Below are 18,019 nucleotides of genomic sequence, written 5' to 3'. Positions count from 1 at the left end.
CAAACACACACAAACACACACACACACACACCAACCTTCCCATTACACACTCCACCCCATCCCAGGACCGTGTGCTGCATTCACAGTGGTCTGCGCTGGTCCTGATGGGACCTGCGCTGCCGTCCTGATGGGTTTGCGGTGAGAGGTTCCATTGCCTCTTCCCGAGTTCCCTTGTAACTGGAGGCCATTTTCCAGGCCCGCTGGCTGTGCGGCTGGTGGCACAGGAATGCCCACGGTCCCATGTCCTCTACCTCTGCCTGGCATCTGACGGCTCATCAAGCCTTTCATTTAACATGTGGCCTCTAAGACCTGAGCCACCTTTTTATTGGGACGGTTTGCTAGCCCTGGGGGCTTGAACTCAGGGCCTACTGTTGTCCCTTAATTTTTTTTCTGCTCAAGGCTGGCACTCTACCACTTGAGCCACAGCCCCACTTCTGACTTTTCGGTGGATAATTGGAGATAAGAGTCTCACAGACTTTTGTATCCAACTTGACTTAAAACTGTGATTCTGGGGCTGGGAAAATGGCCTAGTGGCAAGAGTGCTCACCTTGTATACATGAAGCCCTGGGTTCTATTCCCCAGCACCACATATACAGAAAACGGCCAGAAGTGTCTCTGTGGCTCAAGTGGTAGAGCGCTAGCCTTGAGCAAAAAGAAGCCAGGGACAGTGCTCAGGCCCTGAGTTCAAGGCCCAGGACTGGCAAAAACATAAAAGTCCATGGCGCAGGGCATTCAGGATGTCCAGCAAACCCCATGTGGCCGGGGAGCCGGGCTGCAGCCCGGCTTGTCATCTGTGCTGCTGGGGTTCCTGGAATGTGCTCAGGCTGCTAGCCACCCCCCCCCCCCCCCCCTCACCGAGGAAGCTCAGCTGTGCAGGCTCAGAGTCTGTAGAGAAAGCTGGCCAGGTTGCACCTCACCTGCTCTCCCAGTGTAGTCCTTTCTCCTCACCCCCTGCTGTGCCAGGCGGGCACACTGAGATCTGCTCCCTCCCCCCCCCCCCCCCCCGTGCCCTTTGCTTTCTCAGTTCCTGCGCGCCGAGCTCGTCTCTGGTTGGGTGTTTGGTGGTGGGGCTGCCGTTTACACGCAGCTCCTTGTCTGCCTTCAAAGCTTGCTGTGCAAGCTCCCTGAGTCACGCTGGCGTCTTCGTGTCCCCCGCAGGCCTTCGGTGTGTGGACAAGGAGAGCAGCCTGGTCCTGCTAGGAGGTCGCTCAGCGAGGATGAGGGTGAGTGTGGTCTTCGCACAGCCTCGGGGGGAACACTCAGCGCCGAGGAGACAGGCACTGGCTTGTTGCATCTGGGCTGAGCAGCAAGGTGGATCCGCCCCCCCCCGCAGAAGGGGACTGGCGAGCAGGCCCCAGGTCCTGTCCTGCCGGCCTGGGCCAGGGCTGCTGGGGCGTAAACACGAGTGGATACCTTACAAGAACAAAGCGTTCTGCCGGCGGGCGGCCGTTCAGGATGGGCCAGGGACCCTGGAGTTCCAGGTGGTGAGACAGCAGCCACGTCACGTTGGATCAGGGCCTCCCCGAAACAGAATCACTTCCAGAAAGTTCCACCTCCAAATACCAAACCCACCCTGTGAACCCCTTCTGGATGCCAACACGCACACACAGTACAATTATGCTTTTGGTTCTTTTTCTCCTAGTATGATTGTTTTTCCTGGAGTCAACAGTTGCCTCGTTTTTGCCTTCTAGAGTCTAGCTTCATCTTGAGAAATCCAAGGTTCCCATGGTCCTGAAGGATCCCGGTTTTCTCTGACAGTTTTTAAGAGAACCTTTACCAGACAAATCCCTGATGTTTAACTGGGTGCCAGTGGCTCACCCCTGTAATCCTAGCTACTTAGAAGGCTTTGATCTGGGATCCTGGTTTGAAGTCAGCTGGGGCAGAAAAGTCCCTGTGAGGCTTGTCTCTCCAACTAACCACTCAGACTGGAAGTGGCGCTGCTGCTCAAAGTGGTAGAGCACTAGCCTTGAGCAGAAAGGGCTCAGGGACAGCGCCCAGGCCTTGAGTTCAAACCTCATGACCACCCCCCCCCAAAAAAAAAAATACCCTGACGCTTTAAATGTGAAAGGTCCACTCTCTGAACTTGCTTTGGAAGTATGGTCATCATTGCTCATCCCAAACTATGACTGTCAGGAGCAGCGTGGGAACCTAGAGAAACTTTGTTCCTTCTCACTTTTTGGTAGGTAGGGAGCAGGGCAGGACGGGGGGTTTGAGCTCAGGACCTCATGTTTGCCAGGCAGGCACTCTGCCACTTGAGCTCTTACAACCCTTTACCTTACCAGGGTCTCTCATTTTTGCCCACTGTGGCCTCAGACCTTCGTCCTCTTATTTCCCGCCTCCTGCTTGGCTTGGCGGGGATGGCGGGTGTGCTGTCCCACACCCAGTTACTGGTTGAGATAGTGTCTTGCTAACTCTTTCTCCTCAAGTTTGCATCTTCCTGAGCTAGGAGGGGCTCGTGGCAGGGGACAGGAGGGGAGGGTAGCCTGGAGAGAGCCGAGGGCTCACCATTTCTTCTCCCTCTAGTTGTCAGGACCGGGGGGGCCATTCCTGGGAGGCCCGGGGCCCTAGCAGAGGCCCCGTCAGAGGTGCCCGACACACGCCGCCCAGGTGGTCCTCCGGATGAACTCAGCACCTGTCTTCTTCCCGCAGGGCTCCATGGCTTCAAAATCCAGCGTCCTCAAAGCCCAGAGTCCTGGCAGCGTCTCCAATGGCCAAGCCGCGTCTCAAGGACAGTGGGGCCGGGCCTGGTAAGGGTGCCCCCTTCCCCAGGGCAGGTTCCACAAAGCCGTCCCCGCCACTGTCCGTCTGGGGGTCCTGACAATGCCTGTCGCCATTAAGACTATTGGAAAGGAAGCCTTTGTCCCTTTCACAAAGCTGTGGCGAAGGGTTTTGATTTCTTAGTGACATTGGACGATTTGCATATATGTAATAAGAGATTTTGGTGAGGGACTCCAAGGCTGAGCATGAAGTACTGTTGTTTGTGGGGTTTTTTGTGTTTTTTTGGTTTATTTTCTGTGCCACTCCTGGGTCTTGAACTCAGGGCCTGGGCACCATCCTTGAGCTTTTACACTCAAGACTAATGCTCTGTCCCTTGAGCCATAGCCTCCATGTCTGGCTTTTTGGTGATTGACTAGAGATAAGAGTTTCCCAGGCTTCCCTTCCCCGGGCTGACTTTGAACTGCAGCCCTCCAATCTCAGCCTCCTGTGTGCTAAGATTACAGGCGGGAGCCACTGGCAGCCAGCTGAGTCCACTCCCATGAGCACCTTGTACCCAGGACCTGAAGGTGTTTTGGGGTGTATATTTAGGGCACCTGTGTTTTGAATGTGACTCACCTGGCAAGGTGTGAGTGCTGGCTCAGGCGTGGAAACTTCCACTTGACATCTCGTCAAGGCTCTAGAGCTGCCAGCTCTGGAGCGTTTCAGGCCCGCGATGAGAGCTCCTCCCGTGTGGGGCCCACGCATCTGTCAGGAGATGATGCGGACGGGGCAGCTGGCACTCGGGACTGGGGAAGCCGCTGGCCTGTGATCTGTGTCACAGGGCGCGCCCTCGCTGTGGGTGATCGCGGAGGGGCTGGTGGGCGGGTGGGCGTGGCAGAGCCGTAGGTGAGTGGCCTTTCACACCCAAAGGCCTCGAAGGATGGCAGACAGCTCTCGTGGGACGGATGGGACTCCCTTGCCAGCTCAGCTGCCTCTCCATTGTCTTTGTCTTTCTTGCAGGGAGGTGGACTGGTTCTCCCTGGCCAGTGTCCTCTTCCTGCTGGCCTTCGCCCCCTTCATTGTCTACTACTTCATCATGGCCTGTGACCAGTATGACTGCTCGCTGACCACCCCCATAGTGGACCTGGCCACCGGCCGGGCTGGCCTCGCAGACATCTGGGCCAGGACGCCGCCCGTGACAGCCAGGGCCGCCCAGCTCTACACCTTGTGGGTCACCTTCCAGGTCAGGCCCTGCCCCGGCTGGCAGTGTGTTGGCTGGCGGCGCCCGTACCTGTCCCCATTGTTGGCCCGGCCTCTGCGTGGGGCTCGGGACCCTGACTTGGGGGGGCGCTTACACCCTGTGGGTGGCTTCTGACTTCTGGTAGAATCACCACCAGAGACAGGCCAGGAAGCCCTGCGGCCGTGAGCTCGGCGCCACGCAGGGCCGCCCAGGGGAGCCCATGTTGCAGGCAAGCTGGCCTAGGGGACCCGCACCCCCCACCCCAGGTGTGGGAAAACCTGTGCAGCCAGCATTAACCAGCAGGTTGTCCCACTGTTCTGCTCAGTGGTATCCTTGGCTATGTTGGAACCCCTCCTCTAGACCCCCTCTCAATGCCCCCCCCAAACCCCCTCAATCCCCCCTTCGATCCCTCCTCGATCTACTTCTCGTTCTCCCTCTGAATCACCTCTCGATCCCCCTCTCAGTCCTCCTCTCAATCCCTCCATCCCCCTCTGGACCCCCTTCCCTCTCTCAATCCCCCTCAGTCTCCCTCTCCATCTCCCTCTCCATCCCTCCATCCCCCTCTCCACCCCCCTCCGTCTCAGGGGCTCACAGGAACCTTTCACTTGGCCCACCGGCAGCATTAGCTCTCCAGTTGGACCCCAGGACAGGGCTGCTGTGGAAGCAGGGGGAGGAAGGCAAGCTGGGCTCTCCTACTCTGGAGAGAGCCTCACACCCGACCCCCGTTCCTCCTCCCCAGGCCCAGGCTTTTGGTTTTGGGGTCCCTGTCCTTTCAGGTCCCTGGTCCTTTGGTTAAAAAGTGAGTCATAAGCCAGGTGGCCAGTGGTTCACGCCTTTAAATCCTAGCTACTCAGGAGGCTGAGATCTGAGGATCACAGTTCAAAGCCAGCCCAGGCAGCAAAGTCAGTGAGACTCTTATCTCCAAAGAACCACCAGAAAACCAGAAGTGGTGCTGGGCTCAAGTGCAGAGCGCTAGCCTTGAGCTGAAGAGCTCAGGGACAGCACCCAGGCCCAGGGCTCATGCCACATGACCAGCAAACAAAAAACCCTAACATGAGTCACAGTAGCCAAAAGGTGTGAAAGCCCAGTAGTTTCTGTGAGCAGAATGTGGTTGGGCCATAAAAGGAGCCTTTGCTGACTCCGCCCTACAATAAGGAGAGGCCATGGAAGCTCCCGGCTTGGTGGAAGTGGCCAGCTGCTCGTCCGGGTGGCGGGAGGCCTTTCTCAGCGCCCAGAGCTGGAGCGCTGCATTGGAGAAACCTCGCTCCAGAGGAATGTAGCACTAAATAACATTTGTCTTTCAAGAGGCACTGGTGAACGCTTCATGGACTCTGTAGCAGAGGAGTCAATGTCTTAAACTAAAAAAAAAAAAATGCTTACTGGCATGTCTTGTCATAAAAATTCATACTACATTGGTTTATTTTATTTTACTTCATTTGGATAGAAAAATGGCCAGGCGAACGTGAGGATGTTGAGTGTCCTGTTGCAAGTGACTTAAAACTAACTGGAACCTAGTGGGGCAGAGCGCTGGACTGGGAGGGAGGAGAGGGGAGAGGGAGGAACGGAGGAAAGAAGGGAGGATGGAAGGCAAGGAGGGAGAGAAAGGGAGGAGAGAAATGAGAGAAGAGGAGAGGGAGGAGGGGCCAAAAGGGGGGAGGGAGAGAGAGATGACAGGGAAGAAGGGAGAAAGGGTGGGAGAGATGAGAGGGAGGAAGGGAAAAGGAGGGAGGACGGCGGCCAAGAGAAGGCTCTTGTGTTTGTGAGGGTGAGTTTCTGGTGCAGGAATCCTTAGGGTCAGCCTGCGGGCAGTTGTGCAGGGGCTCCTTGCACTGCTAGAAAGACCAGGTTGTTTGGTCACACGCATGGCTGGGCCCTGCGGGCCTCCGGGCATTTAGCCTGAAATTCTTTCAGGTTCTCCTGTATACGCTGCTCCCTGACTTCTGCCACCGGGTTCTGCCAGGCTACGTCGGGGGAGTCCAGGAGGGGGCAGTGACTCCGGCAGGTAAGCTGTACTTGGGCCGGTGGATTTGGGGGCCCCCCTGCCCTGTGCCCTCCCCTGGGCCTGCCCTTACAAGATGAGAATGACTTGAACTTGGACATTTGCCACAGCACCGAGTCTCAAGGTGTTGAAGGACAGACTCCAGTCATTGCTGGAGGACAGAGCAGGCTCTTCACCCTAGCCCATCCCCATTCGCCAGTCCACCCACCCACTCGCCCACCAGTCCCACCCTGTGTCTACCCACCCATTGTCATCCATCCATCCATCCGCTTATCATCTGCCCAACTGTCCCCCCGCCAAGTCCATTCCTCATCCACCCACCCACCTACCTATCCACCCATGAGCCCATCCGTCTACCCATCCATCTTCCCCACAGAGGCCCTGATTTAGTGGGGGGCTGTGCCACTCCCGGCAGTCGCTGTGGAGCCTGCGACAGCAGTGTCCCCACCTTTACTGCTCGGCCTGACCTCCCAGCAGCCAGCTGCCAGCGCGTCGCTCAGGTCCGCAGTGTGAGGCCCCACACCGGCCGTCTGCTCGCTCCCGACTTTGCCATCCCGCTTGCCCTGCAGGGGTTGTGAACAAGTACCAGATCAACGGCTTGCAGGCCTGGCTCATCACACACCTGCTGTGGTTCGCCAACGCTTACTTCCTGCACTACTTCTCTCCCACCATCATCTTCGACAACTGGATCCCACTGCTGTGGTGCGCCAACATCCTTGGCTACGCCGTGTCCACCTTCGCCATGATCAAGGGCTACTTCTTCCCCACGAGCGCCGAAGACTGGTACGTTCCTTGGAGACTGCGCAGGCGTAAGCAGCGAGTGGGCGCCCCGTCTCCGCGCCGTCTGCTCCCTGCAGCAGTCCGGGAGGCCGCGAGAAGAGGCGGGTGGGACTTGTCTGACCGAGGGACTTCCTCTCCTAAGGTCTGGTGGTTTCCGCTTCCTCAGGAAGAGGGCTGAGGGCGGGCAAGTTTGCTTTGGGTGGTCAAGTCGTAGCTTATAGGCTGTCGTGGAGCAGGCAAGCCAGAAAGACGGCTTGTGGCTAGCGGCAAAGGCAACCTTTTGCCCCTTCCTTTGAGTAGCCTGGAGTCGTCTTAGGGAAGAATCTGATTATCTCTGTGGCTTCAACATAACTGCTTCTCAGGAGAGCCCTGTTGGATGGCACCTGTTCTCAGAGAAGCCTTAGGTTGGCAGCGCTTAGCCATTCATCCAACCTGATCCACCGTCCCGTCTCTCCACCCCTCCACCCGTGCCCCTACCGTATCCACCCACCCACCCACTTACCCGTCCCTCCGTCTACCCACCCATCCATCCACTTAGCCATGCACCTGTCTGTCCATCATCCACCCATTCATGTATTCATCCACCCATCCATTCACCATTCATCCATCATCTACCCATCACTTAACCTACCTACTCTGTCCATCTACCCACTTGTCCACCCACCCATCCAACCATCCACCCAAGCATCCATCTACCACTCCACCCATCATCCACCTACCCCGCCTCTCCATCCATGCATTTATCCACCCATCTGTTCATCTACCCCTCCATTCTACCCATCAAACCATCCATCCATCTAATCACCGTCCATCCATCATCCACCCCCAACCCCACCCACTCACCCACACATCCATCATCCGTCCACTTACCCTTCCATCTACGCATCCTCCCCCCATTATCCTACCCCGTCTTCTCCCCCCTCCATGCACTTACCTCCCCCGCTATGCGCCCGGGCCTGCGCTGAGGGCACTGCGTGGCGAGGAGAGACTGGGTGCCAGCCGGGTGCAGCCTCCTCACTTTCTGGGAGCAGCAGCCTGTGCCCCCGTCTGCAGTGTCTGCTAAGCGCATCTCACTAGGAGTGGAAGGGAATGGGGAGCGAGGGGCACGGGCAGGGCCGGCGTGTCCTCCCTGCGTGGACCTCCGCGGCCACAGTGAGCCGCGCCGGGCCCTGGCTGCCCTGCCGCCCGGGCTCTGCCGAGCACAGGTCCCGACGCCACGCCGCCCGCCCGCTTTGACACGAGGTGGCCCACGGCGTCTTCTGTCACGGTTTCAGCAAGTTCACAGGCAACTTCTTCTACAACTACATGATGGGCGTGGAGTTTAACCCTCGGATCGGGAAGTGGTTTGACTTCAAGCTCTTCTTCAATGGACGCCCGGGGATCGTCGCCTGGACCCTCATCAACCTGTCCTTCGCCGCCAAGCAGCAGGAGCTCCACGGCCACGTGACCAACTCCATGATCTTGGTCAACGTCCTGCAGGTACAGCCAGGTGCTGCGGGGGGCCACCGAGCCAGCGGGGGCGGGGCAGAGCTCCGACACCCGTGTCCCCGGAGGCTCAGGGCTCCGTCCTCGCCTTTCCTTCCTTGTCTTTCCTTGTCTCTTCTCTCTGCCTCTCTCTCCCTCCCTTCCTCCTCATGAGCTGGTCCTAGGGCTTGAACTCATGGGCTGGGCTCTGTCCCTTAGGTCTTACCATCTAAAGCCGGCCCTCCACCACGCGAGCCAGACATAAGGCTAGCTGTGTGCTGGTTAATTACAGGAGAGAGTCTCATAGAGTTTTTGAAAGTAGAGGTGTGGTTCAAGGGGTAGAGCACTAGCTTTGAGCAGACAAAGCCAATACACACACACACACACACACACACACACACACACACACTCACACTCACAGGACTTAAAAATAAGAGTGTCTCAGACTTTTCTGCCCAGATGGGCTTCCCGCCACAGGCCTCAGAGCTCTTGAGTAGCTAGGATTGCAGGTGCCAGTACTCTCATCTTAGGTCTCTGCCTACATGGCCCTATGCCAGCCCTGGGAGGGGGCTTCCCTGGGGGGCTCATGGGGGTGACAAGGGAAGGAGGGAGGCCGGCGAGCCCCAGGCAGAAGTCTCCTGCGGAGAGCTGGGGGGGGGGGGGGACACTGAGGAAGGTCCCGTGTCCTGAGCAGAGTGCACAGGGGTCAGGGCCAGGCCAGGCTAGAGGCCAATAGGGACTCAGCATGGAAGATTTCATCTTTATGTTAAAAACTGAGCCCTCCGCCGGCAGAAGCGGGGAGATCGTGAGTTCAGGACCCGCCTGGACTGCACAGGAGACTGTTGGAAAAAAGAAAAACAGTAAAATAAACTTGGTGGGTTTCTAAAGGTGTGTGGCAGGCGGGCTGGGCAGTGTGGGTGTGCGCGGGGCGGGCTCACGCAGGCGTGGGGGTGTTCACAGCTCTGACGTCCCCACACGGTCCCTGTGGGAGGGACAGGCAGTGACTCACTTCCGCGCTGGTCCCTCTGGGTGGCGGGGCCCCATCTCGGCGGTCACAGAGCTGAGGGGCCGTGGGCAGCCGGCCGCCCTGGGCGGTCACAGTCACTCCATGTCCCTCCAGGGGACTGGCCGCACGCCCTTCTGCCTCTTCCTCGGGCTCCCTGGCTGGGCCATTGCGCAGATCCCTTGCTCATCCTTTGGGGCCTTCCGTGTCCTCTGCTGGACTCGGACTCTGGGGTCAGGAGCGCCCCTCCCTCCCTCCCTCCTCCGGTCCCTAGCAGGGAGGAGCACGGGAGTAGGGCAGAGGTGGTGCCTGTCAAGGAAGTTGCCCGCACTCTAACCCTGGCTGCTCGGGGCGGTCAAGCTCAGGGACTGCAGTTTGAGGGTAGCCCAGGCAAAGCATTTGTGGGACTTCATCTCAACCAGTCAGCTGGCATGGTGGCATGTGTCTGTCGTTCCAGCTACACTGGAAGAGGCATAGGCAGGAGGCCTGACCTCTGAGACCTGCCCTGGGCCAAACCATTGAACAGTGACCCGGAAGTGCAAGGTCGGGGGGGGGGTGGCTCGAGTGGTAGAGCAGCTGCCCCGCCAGCACAGGCGCAGGCTTTGGACTCTTCCGGTGGCTCCCCTCTGTGGGCAGCTGGCCCCTCGGGGCCCTGGCCGTTGCTGCTGGACACGGGCTGGGCGCCGACCGTGGGTCACTGAGCGGCGGCTGTCTCGCAGGCCATCTACGTGGTGGACTTCTTCTGGAATGAGACCTGGTACCTGAAGACCATCGACATCTGCCACGACCACTTCGGGTGGTACCTGGGCTGGGGTGACTGCGTCTGGCTGCCCTACCTTTACACGCTGCAGGTGAGGGGAGGGGGCAGGGCGGGGGGCCGGAGCAGCCCCGGGGGGACCCTCCTGAACTCTGCTCCCCTGACAGGTGTCCCGCGGGGATCAGAGCCCTCCATTTCCTTCTTTATTATTATTATTACTATTTGTGCTGGTCCGGGGGCTTGAACTCAGGGCCTGAGCGCTATCCCGGAGCCTTTTTTTGCTCAAGGCTAGTGCTCTACTACTTGAGCCACAGCTCCACTTCCAGCTCTTTGGGTAGTTTCTTGGAGATAAGAGTTGTACAGGCTTACCTGTCCTGCCTGGCTTTGAACTGTGATCAGATCTCAGCCTCCTGGGTAGCTAGGATGACGGGTGAGCCACCGCTGCTGACACGCAAGGCTCTGTGAGTCAGGGAGCACCCGGAAGCACACACACACTCCACTCCTGCTGAGATGGGGCGGGGGAGGGGAACTCCAGCCGGGCACCGGCTTGAGCCACAGCACCACTTTCAGCTTTTTCTGAGTAGATAAGAGTCGCTCAGCCTTTCCTGCCTGGGCTGGCTTTGAACCCTGATCCTCGGGTCTCAGCCTCCTGAGTAGCTAGGATGACCAGCGTGGGCCGCCAGGCTGTTTGGCAGCCGTGCGTGGATGTGCCTGACCCGTGTGCAGAGGTGGAGAGCGCCCGAAGGCACCCTCCCGGGCGGGCGTGTGTTTTCCTAGAAGGGGAAACTGAGGCGGAGCCCCGTCTGGCTGAGCCTCACCGTCCCCTGGCCCGCAGGGCCTGTACCTGGTGTACCACCCCGTGCAGCTGTCCACCCCGCACGCCCTGGGCGTCCTGCTCCTGGGGCTCGTGGGCTACTACGTCTTCCGTATGGCCAACCATCAGAAGGACCTGTTCCGCCGCACGGATGGGCGCTGCCTCATCTGGGGCCGGAAGCCCAAGGCCATCGAGTGTGCGTACACGTCGGCCGACGGGCAGCGCCACCACAGCAAGCTGCTGGTGTCCGGCTTCTGGGGCGTGGCCCGCCACTTCAACTACACGGGCGACCTGATGGGCAGCCTGGCCTACTGCCTGGCCTGCGGCGGGGGCCACCTGCTGCCCTACTTCTACGCCATCTACATGACCATCCTGCTGACCCACCGCTGCCTGCGCGACGAGCACCGCTGCGCCAACAAGTACGGCCGGGACTGGGCGCGCTACACCGCCGCCGTGCCCTACCGCCTGCTGCCCGGGCTCTTCTAGGGACCTGCCCGGCGGCTCGGGGCCGCTGCGTGGCGCTAGCGGGGCCGCGGCCGGGAGGGGGGCCGGCGTCCCGGCTCCCCCCTCCAGGAAGCCCGGCCTCCGCACCTGTACCGTGGGAAGCCCTGGCGCCGGGCACCGCCGGCGGGGGCTGGGGGCGCCACCAGGCTGCTGCTCCTCCCCCGCGGGCCCCCCCCAAGGGGACGCGTCCACACCAGCAACAGGGGGGCTGTCTGTTCGGTGCTCTGAGGCAGGAGGGCGACCCGGTCCCCTCTCCTGGCCCTTGGCCAAGTTGGGGTGTGTGTGTGTGTGTGTGCAGGCCTCTATGCTCCCCAGACAAATGAGTGGGTGCCCGAGGCTCGTCATGCCCGTGGCCAGCTCCCCGTGATGAGCTTTGTGCTGGTCTTGCTAAGTGGAAGTTCAGGTGGGGTCTGCACCGGGTACCCCCGCCCACCCTTCCTCACCTGCCCTGCCCAGGTGGGCTGGGCCCCAGCTCCTTCCTCTTCTGGTTCACCAGCCAGCAGGGGGCGCTGAGGGGGCGTCGCAGGTGGGCACTGCCGCCTGCAGTCCAAGGGCTTCCAGTCGCTCCTGGCGGCTGCCCGGCGCGTGGCCTGGGATCGCCGTGGGTGCCAGCCCCAGCGGCCGAAGCCGGTCGAGGCTCAGTGCCGGTGCGCCCCTCCCCGGCCCCGCCTCTCCCCAGGAGGTCCCGCTTCTCCCACAGACCCTGGCTCACACCACAGGGGGCGCCTTCCTGCCGGGAGTTCCAGCCACGGGGAGACGCTGTCGCCAGGGCTGTCTGTTCAGCCCCCGCCCCCCAGGGCGAGTGTAAGGCTCTCTTCAGATCCGATTCTCCTGCTGAGCTCTTTTCATTAAACTCTCCCTGTTTGAGAGGACTGCCGTGTGCTTTGTCTCCTGAGCTGGCTGGGCTCCCCCCCCCCACCCCCCGGGACTCGGGGTGCCAGGAAGCATGTGGGTCCTGCTGGGCATTTGGGGCGCATTGCGGAGGCTGTCCCTGGTCACGGATACCGGGAGATCCCACAGACGGCAGCGGGAAGCGGGAGCCATGGGGTGCTAGAAGGGAGCCCGCCCCAGATGCCCACGTCCCGGCCGCTGTGCGGCATGAGCTCCGCATCCCTGCGCCGCTATGGGAGGGGCCCGGTCTCCCAGGACGCCGGGGCTGCTGGGTTGATGACGTGTCTGCCGCTCTAGTGCCCAAACACCGTGACTCGGTAGTGCAGGGCGCCGAGTCCAGGACACCTCCCCGCTGGCAGCTCCTCCTCCCTGTTGGCACAACTGATTGCTGGAAGCACCGCATGAAGCCCACACCCATTCCCCCAGAAGCCACATTCCTTCCCCAGGCGGAACTCCTAAGGGGCCTGGGTCCTCCAACAATGTGGGAAATCCAGAGGAACGTACCAAGCCGGTGCTGGTGCTAGGCAGTGCTAGGTGCTCTGCAGGGTGGCAAGACTGGAGCCCGCGGACGCCTGGGCTGTCGCTGTCCTAGCACAAAGCAACTGGGAGTAAAGACTTTTATGCCACTTGCTAACACATCCAACCCCACAAAACAGTAACATTTATGTGTGCTTGTTTATTGGCCAGCCCTGACGCTTTGAGCTTTGGGCCTGGGCCTTGTCCTTCAGCTTTTGTGTTCAAGGCCAGCACTAGAGTCACAGCTGCACTTCTGCCTTTTTGTGGCTAATTGGAGATAAGAGTTACCAGAGGGCTGGGAATGTGGCTTAGCCGTTGAGTGCTCGCCTAGCATGCATGAAGCCCTGGGTTCGATTCCTCAGCACCACATACATAGAAAAGGCCAGAAGTGGCACTGTGGCTCAAGTGGCAGAGTGCTAGCCTTGAGCAAGAAGAAGCCAGGGACAGTGCTCAGGCCCTGAGTCCAAGCCCCAGGACTGGCAAAAAAAAACAAAACAAAAAACAAGAGTCTGTACAGACTATTTTGCCTGTGCTGGCTTTGAACCGTGATCCTCGGATCTCAGCTTCCTGAGTAGCTGGGATCACAGGCGTGAGCCACCAGCACCTGCTACAATGAAAATTTAATTCAAAGCTATGGAAGACTTGTTGTACACTAATAGCCACAAAGTATTTCTGAGAGGCATTAGTGGATAATCCATGTTTATGAACGGGCCATCTGCGCGGTTCAGATAAAAACACAAGTGGAGAGAAATGTGTTTTGGTGCCAGCTCATGCCACATATAAAATGGAGGTGGTCTTACTAACTGGAATGAAGAAAATAAAGTCTCTGCCAGTGCCAGAGTTTGAACTCAGAGCCTCCTCTCGCTTAGCTTGCTTGCTCACGGCTGGTGCTCTACCACTTGAGCCACACCTCCAGCTCAGCTTCTTGCTGGTTAATTGGAGATGGAATCTCATGGAGGTTTCTGCCCAAGCTGGCTTCAAACTGAGATCCTCTGAATCTCAGCTCCCCAAGTACTAAGATTGCAGGCATGAGCTACCAGTGCCTGGCTAATAAAGCCTTTTAAAAATGAAGGAATGGGGGCTGGGGATGTGGCCTAGTGGTAGAGTGCTGGCCTTGGATACATGAAGCCCTGGGTTTGATTCCTCAGCACCACATATACAGAAAAAGCCAAAGTGGCAGAGTGCTAGCCTTGAGCAAAAAGAAGCCAGGGACAGTGGAGTTCAAGCCCCAGGACTGGCAAAAAATGAAGGAATGATTTTGGTTATGTAAGCATTTTAAAACAGAATGCCAAGAATACTAACCGCAAAACCAAGACTGGCATGCATGGAAAAGGAAGTTATCTTTGACCCAGAGTGCAAGGTGCCCTGTGCCCAGCCATACCTGATAGCATACCTGGCCCCAGGGTTCCAGTCTGGTGCTAGGGTGGGTCCCAATGGCAAGCTGAGGAACTCCCCAGCGCTGGTCCCAGTGGAGGGCGGGGCCTCTCCCCCCCCCCCCCAGCCCGCCCTGCCCCCTCCTCGGCCAGCCCCGGGCTGAGGGGCCCGGCCTCCGTCACTGGCAGAGACCTTCAGCCCTGGGGTGGGGAGCCCCCGTGCCCTGGTCCCGAGGCATGGCACGCCCCGGAGCCCCTTGCAGGGGTGGGAGAGGGAGCCGTGGGTTTCCAACCAGAAGCTCCTCCTCCTGTGGGGCCGTGGGCAGAGGCTGCCCGGGGCGGGCGAGGGCAGAGGGCCAGCTGTTACAGCACAGTGCGATTGTTGGGTGCGGTGGGTGACCCCTGGGGGGCCGGCCCCGGCCCCTCCCACTCAGCCCCAGCTGCAGAGGCGGAAGGGCAGGGTCTCCCTCAGGGCTGAGGTGGGTCGGGGCCCTGGCGTTCCGCCCTTCCCCTGACCCGAGGACTCGGTTAGGAGCCCGACCTGTGGGCCGGCCGGCCGGGAGGGAGGGCGGGAGGCGGGAGGGAGGGCCTCCAGCCTGTGGCGTGGGCCGTACAGGCTCCTGTGGGGCCTAGGTGTCTTCACTGTTGAAACCTCTTGGAACCTTTCCCTTTCTGATAGGAAGGTAACATGTCCTCGAGCAAAACCAACCATTGCTGAGCAAACACACGGGAGATGCAGCTGCTCCATCTCTCCCTAAGGAATGCAGGTGAGGGGGCCGGGTGGGGAGGCCGGGGAGGGGTCAGAGGTCGGGTGAGCTTTGGGAGGTCCAGCTTCCTCCCGGGCGGACGTTGGCTTTCTCACGCTCTTCCCGCCTCTTCTGTTTCCCATGGCCCGGATGCCCACAGCGATTCCCATGGTGGACCTGGAACGCCGGAAACCTCTGGAAAGATTTGCCATCCAGGTTGGACGCCATCTGTAATCCCAGCTACCTGGGAGGTGGAGCCAGGATCTCGGCCTCCGGCATGGGTGGGGTACCTCCGGGACCCCACACCGGGTGGGGCCTTGTCCATCTGCTGACCGTATGCCGGGGCTGCGCAAGCCCCCGCGCCACTGCTCCGGAGCCGGAGCCTGGCGGTCAGGTGCACAGCATCGGCCGGCTCTGAGGACACAGTTCCTTGGATGTTAAAATGGTGGGGTGGGGGGCATGGGGAGGAATCGGCTACTGGAAGTCAGCTGGCTTTCCCCTCAGGCCTGGGTGCCAGCACAGCAGGCGGTGGGTTAGGAAATGGAGGAGGAAGCGGGGGGGGGGGGGGGGACAGGCTGGACCCCATGGTGCACAGGTGAAGCACAACCTTCCTGCGGGCTTGGAGGCTGTCGGGGGTGCGGAGGGAGTGAGCGGACGGGGTGACTTGAGTTAGGTGGGGGTTGACAGTGGGTGTGGGCAGCGCACGGGAGGAGTACTCCCTCATCCCAGGCCTCACGCTTTTCCAATGGCCAAACGGCCCCGCCGCTGTCCTGCCTGGACGTTTGACCTTCAATCCTCCATCCGCCTAACCCCGCCCTGGCCTCGAGGCTGGGCCTCAGGGCCTCGCGGGCGGGGCCTGGCTCCCGCGGAGCCCACGCGCCAGGCCAGTCCTTCCGCCGTGTTCCGCCATGGGCTCGCCGGCGCTCTGGCACCTTTTGTAAATGCAGATACGTTGGAGGAGCCTGGCAGGAGCTTCGTTCCATTCTCTGCCCACACCCAGCCCACCTTCAGCTCCAGGGACCTTGGGTGTTTCCCAGAGGGCCTTGGCCTTGGCCTTGGCCACATTCTGCTCAAGGCAGAGTGAGTTAAGTGCAGAATGACTTGATGGGCCCTCCCTAGAGGGCTGCACTTCAGGAACCACTGACCAACCACCACACCGGAATTTTAAGTGTGTGTGTGTGTGTGTGTGTGTGTGTGTGTGTGTGTGATCGTAGGGCTTGAGCTCAGGGCCTGATGCTTTGACACCTGCTGGGCAGGTGCTCGACCGCTTGGACCACACCCCAACCTGTAACTGCTTTATTTTCAGATCCAGTCCTGCACTTGTGCATGGGCTGGCGTGGGCCTCCTCCTCCTCCTCCTCCTTCCTGAGTTGCTGAGATTACAGGTGTGTACCGCCATGCCAGTCCTAAGTAATCACACTTGACTTTCTTGCTACAGTTGTTTGTCTTGCCTTGGAGCCCCGGGCCTCAGCTCGCCAGTGGGATCACTGCCCCTCAGACCCTGCACTTGACATTCAGAGCATCCAGGCTGGGGGCTGAGCACTGTGACTTGTGTGTATTTTGTGTCAGTCCTGGAGCTTGAACTCAGGGCCTGGGCGCTATCCCTAAGGCTTTGGGCTGAAGGCTGGCACTCTACCATTTGAGCCACAGCTCCACTTTGGATTTTTGTTGATCACCTGGAGATGAGAGTCTCATGGGCTTTCCTGCCCAGGCTGGCTTCAAACCACAATCTTCAGATCTGAGCCTCCTGAGAAGCTGGGGTTACAGGTGTGAGCACCGGTGCCCAGCTGCACTGTTGGTTTTGTTTTTGTGTTAAAACCACAGGGATGCAGATTCTGCTTGGCTGAGGTTCGCACTAAGGGAACTCTTGCTGAATGTGATAAACATTAGGCCTAGATGAGGATTGTCACGCTTGCTCTGTAGGGGCCACGTGGAATGTTCTAGGCTTTGTGGGCCACATGCTGGCAGCCACTCAGCTGAACCGCGGAGGCACAGGGCCAGCGATCAGTCGTGAACCATGAGCCTGGCTGTGTTCTGCTTCAATAAGCGGAGCTACTGGCCCCGCGGAGGCTCTGGGCAGTTATGGGTCAACCTTGGGCTCAGACATTGCAACCATTTCCTAGTCGTGTCTGCTGTTCCAGCTCTGTCCTGGAGGTCGCTGGTGTGGGAGGCGTGTGGGGCCGAGGGAGATGCGCAGCTGTTGGTCCTTTGGTCTTGATCAGCCCCACCCCTCCCCCCACTCTTCCTCCTCCCGCCCTCTCTGCCAGTCCACTTTCACACGGGCACACGCGCGAGCGGCCTTCACCCTCCACCCCCCTCTGCCCACTGGTGCCCGGCCCCACGCGGCCCGGTTTACGTTGCTGTCATTCTTTTGTTCTTCTCTTTCTCTCCTCGCTTCTCTCCTGCAGGGCCTCCTGCTGGCTCAGCTTGCTTGCTTGAGCCATGCCTTTAGCTCTGCTTTTTGCAGGTTAGTTTGGAGGTGGAATCTCTTAAACTTTCTTTCTGGGCTGGCTTTGAACCGTGGCCTTCCCCTGAGTAGCTAGGATTGGAAGTGTGGGCCACAGGCCGGCAGGCTGGTTTTATGGGCAGAAACTGAGCAGCCGTAAGCAAACTGTTCATTTCCCAGGAGGAGTGGGTAGACAGAACAATAGGAAAGTCACTGAGGACTAATTCAGGTTGCTGTTTGCAGGGATTAAGGGATTAAAGCTGGTTAGGACTGAAGCAGAGGAGACTTCATCATGAAAGACCTTCCTTTAGCAAAAAGAAAACTACAAGTTAGGAAAATCAACATTACTGTCTCCTGTTGCCTCTAGAGATAACAGCTTTTCTCACAGGGTGAGGGTCCTTGGCAAAAGGGGCTCCCCTTTGTATTTTTTTTTTTTTTTTTTTGCCAGTCCTGGGCCTTGGACTCAGGGCCTGAGCACTGTCCCTGGCTTCTTCCCGCTCAAGGCTAGCACTCTGCCACTTGAGCCACAGCGCTGCTTCTGGCCGTTTTCTGTATATGTGGTGCTGGGGAATCGAACCTAAGGCCTCGTGTATCCGAGGCAGGCACTCTTGCCACTAGGCTATATCCCCAGCCCTCCCCTTTGTATTTAGCCCACTCTTGGGCCACTGTGGGTGCTTAGTCCAAAGCCAAGACCTCCAGTGAGTTGGATGTGATGATGTGAGTTAGTATTCAATGCCCCGTGCAGGGTTGAAGTCTTTCAGGCTATGAAGGGTGCCAGGATTGGGGGAAG

General features: G+C 59.3%; 1 protein-coding gene and 1 long non-coding RNA gene across 2 annotated transcripts; one reads left to right on the top strand and one right to left on the bottom strand.

Moving 5' to 3' along the window:
• Positions 1-911: 911 nt before the first annotated feature.
• Positions 912-11,833, bottom strand: LOC125362278. Its single transcript, XR_007213049.1, has 3 exons — positions 11,752-11,833; positions 2,268-2,274; positions 912-922 (listed from the first exon to the last, which is right to left on the bottom strand). It is a non-coding gene; the product is annotated as an uncharacterized LOC125362278 (long non-coding RNA).
• Dhcr7 (7-dehydrocholesterol reductase) lies at positions 1,163-11,445 on the top strand. The gene is made up of 8 exons (XM_048361037.1): positions 1,163-1,223; positions 2,650-2,747; positions 3,718-3,940; positions 5,849-5,939; positions 6,506-6,719; positions 7,991-8,195; positions 9,903-10,034; positions 10,776-11,445. Exons 1-8 carry the CDS (start codon positions 1,218-1,220, stop codon positions 11,238-11,240), a joined length of 1,434 nt encoding a protein of 477 aa, XP_048216994.1. The 5' UTR covers positions 1,163-1,217; the 3' UTR covers positions 11,241-11,445.
• Positions 11,834-18,019: the final 6,186 nt, after the last annotated feature.

Source organism: Perognathus longimembris, chromosome 13 (assembly GCF_023159225.1).
Source record: "Perognathus longimembris pacificus isolate PPM17 chromosome 13, ASM2315922v1, whole genome shotgun sequence".
In the NCBI taxonomy this organism is placed as follows: Eukaryota; Metazoa; Chordata; class Mammalia; order Rodentia; family Heteromyidae; genus Perognathus; species Perognathus longimembris.
Note: the sequence above shows the minus strand (reverse complement) of the source record. Positions and strands in the feature narration are given on the sequence as shown.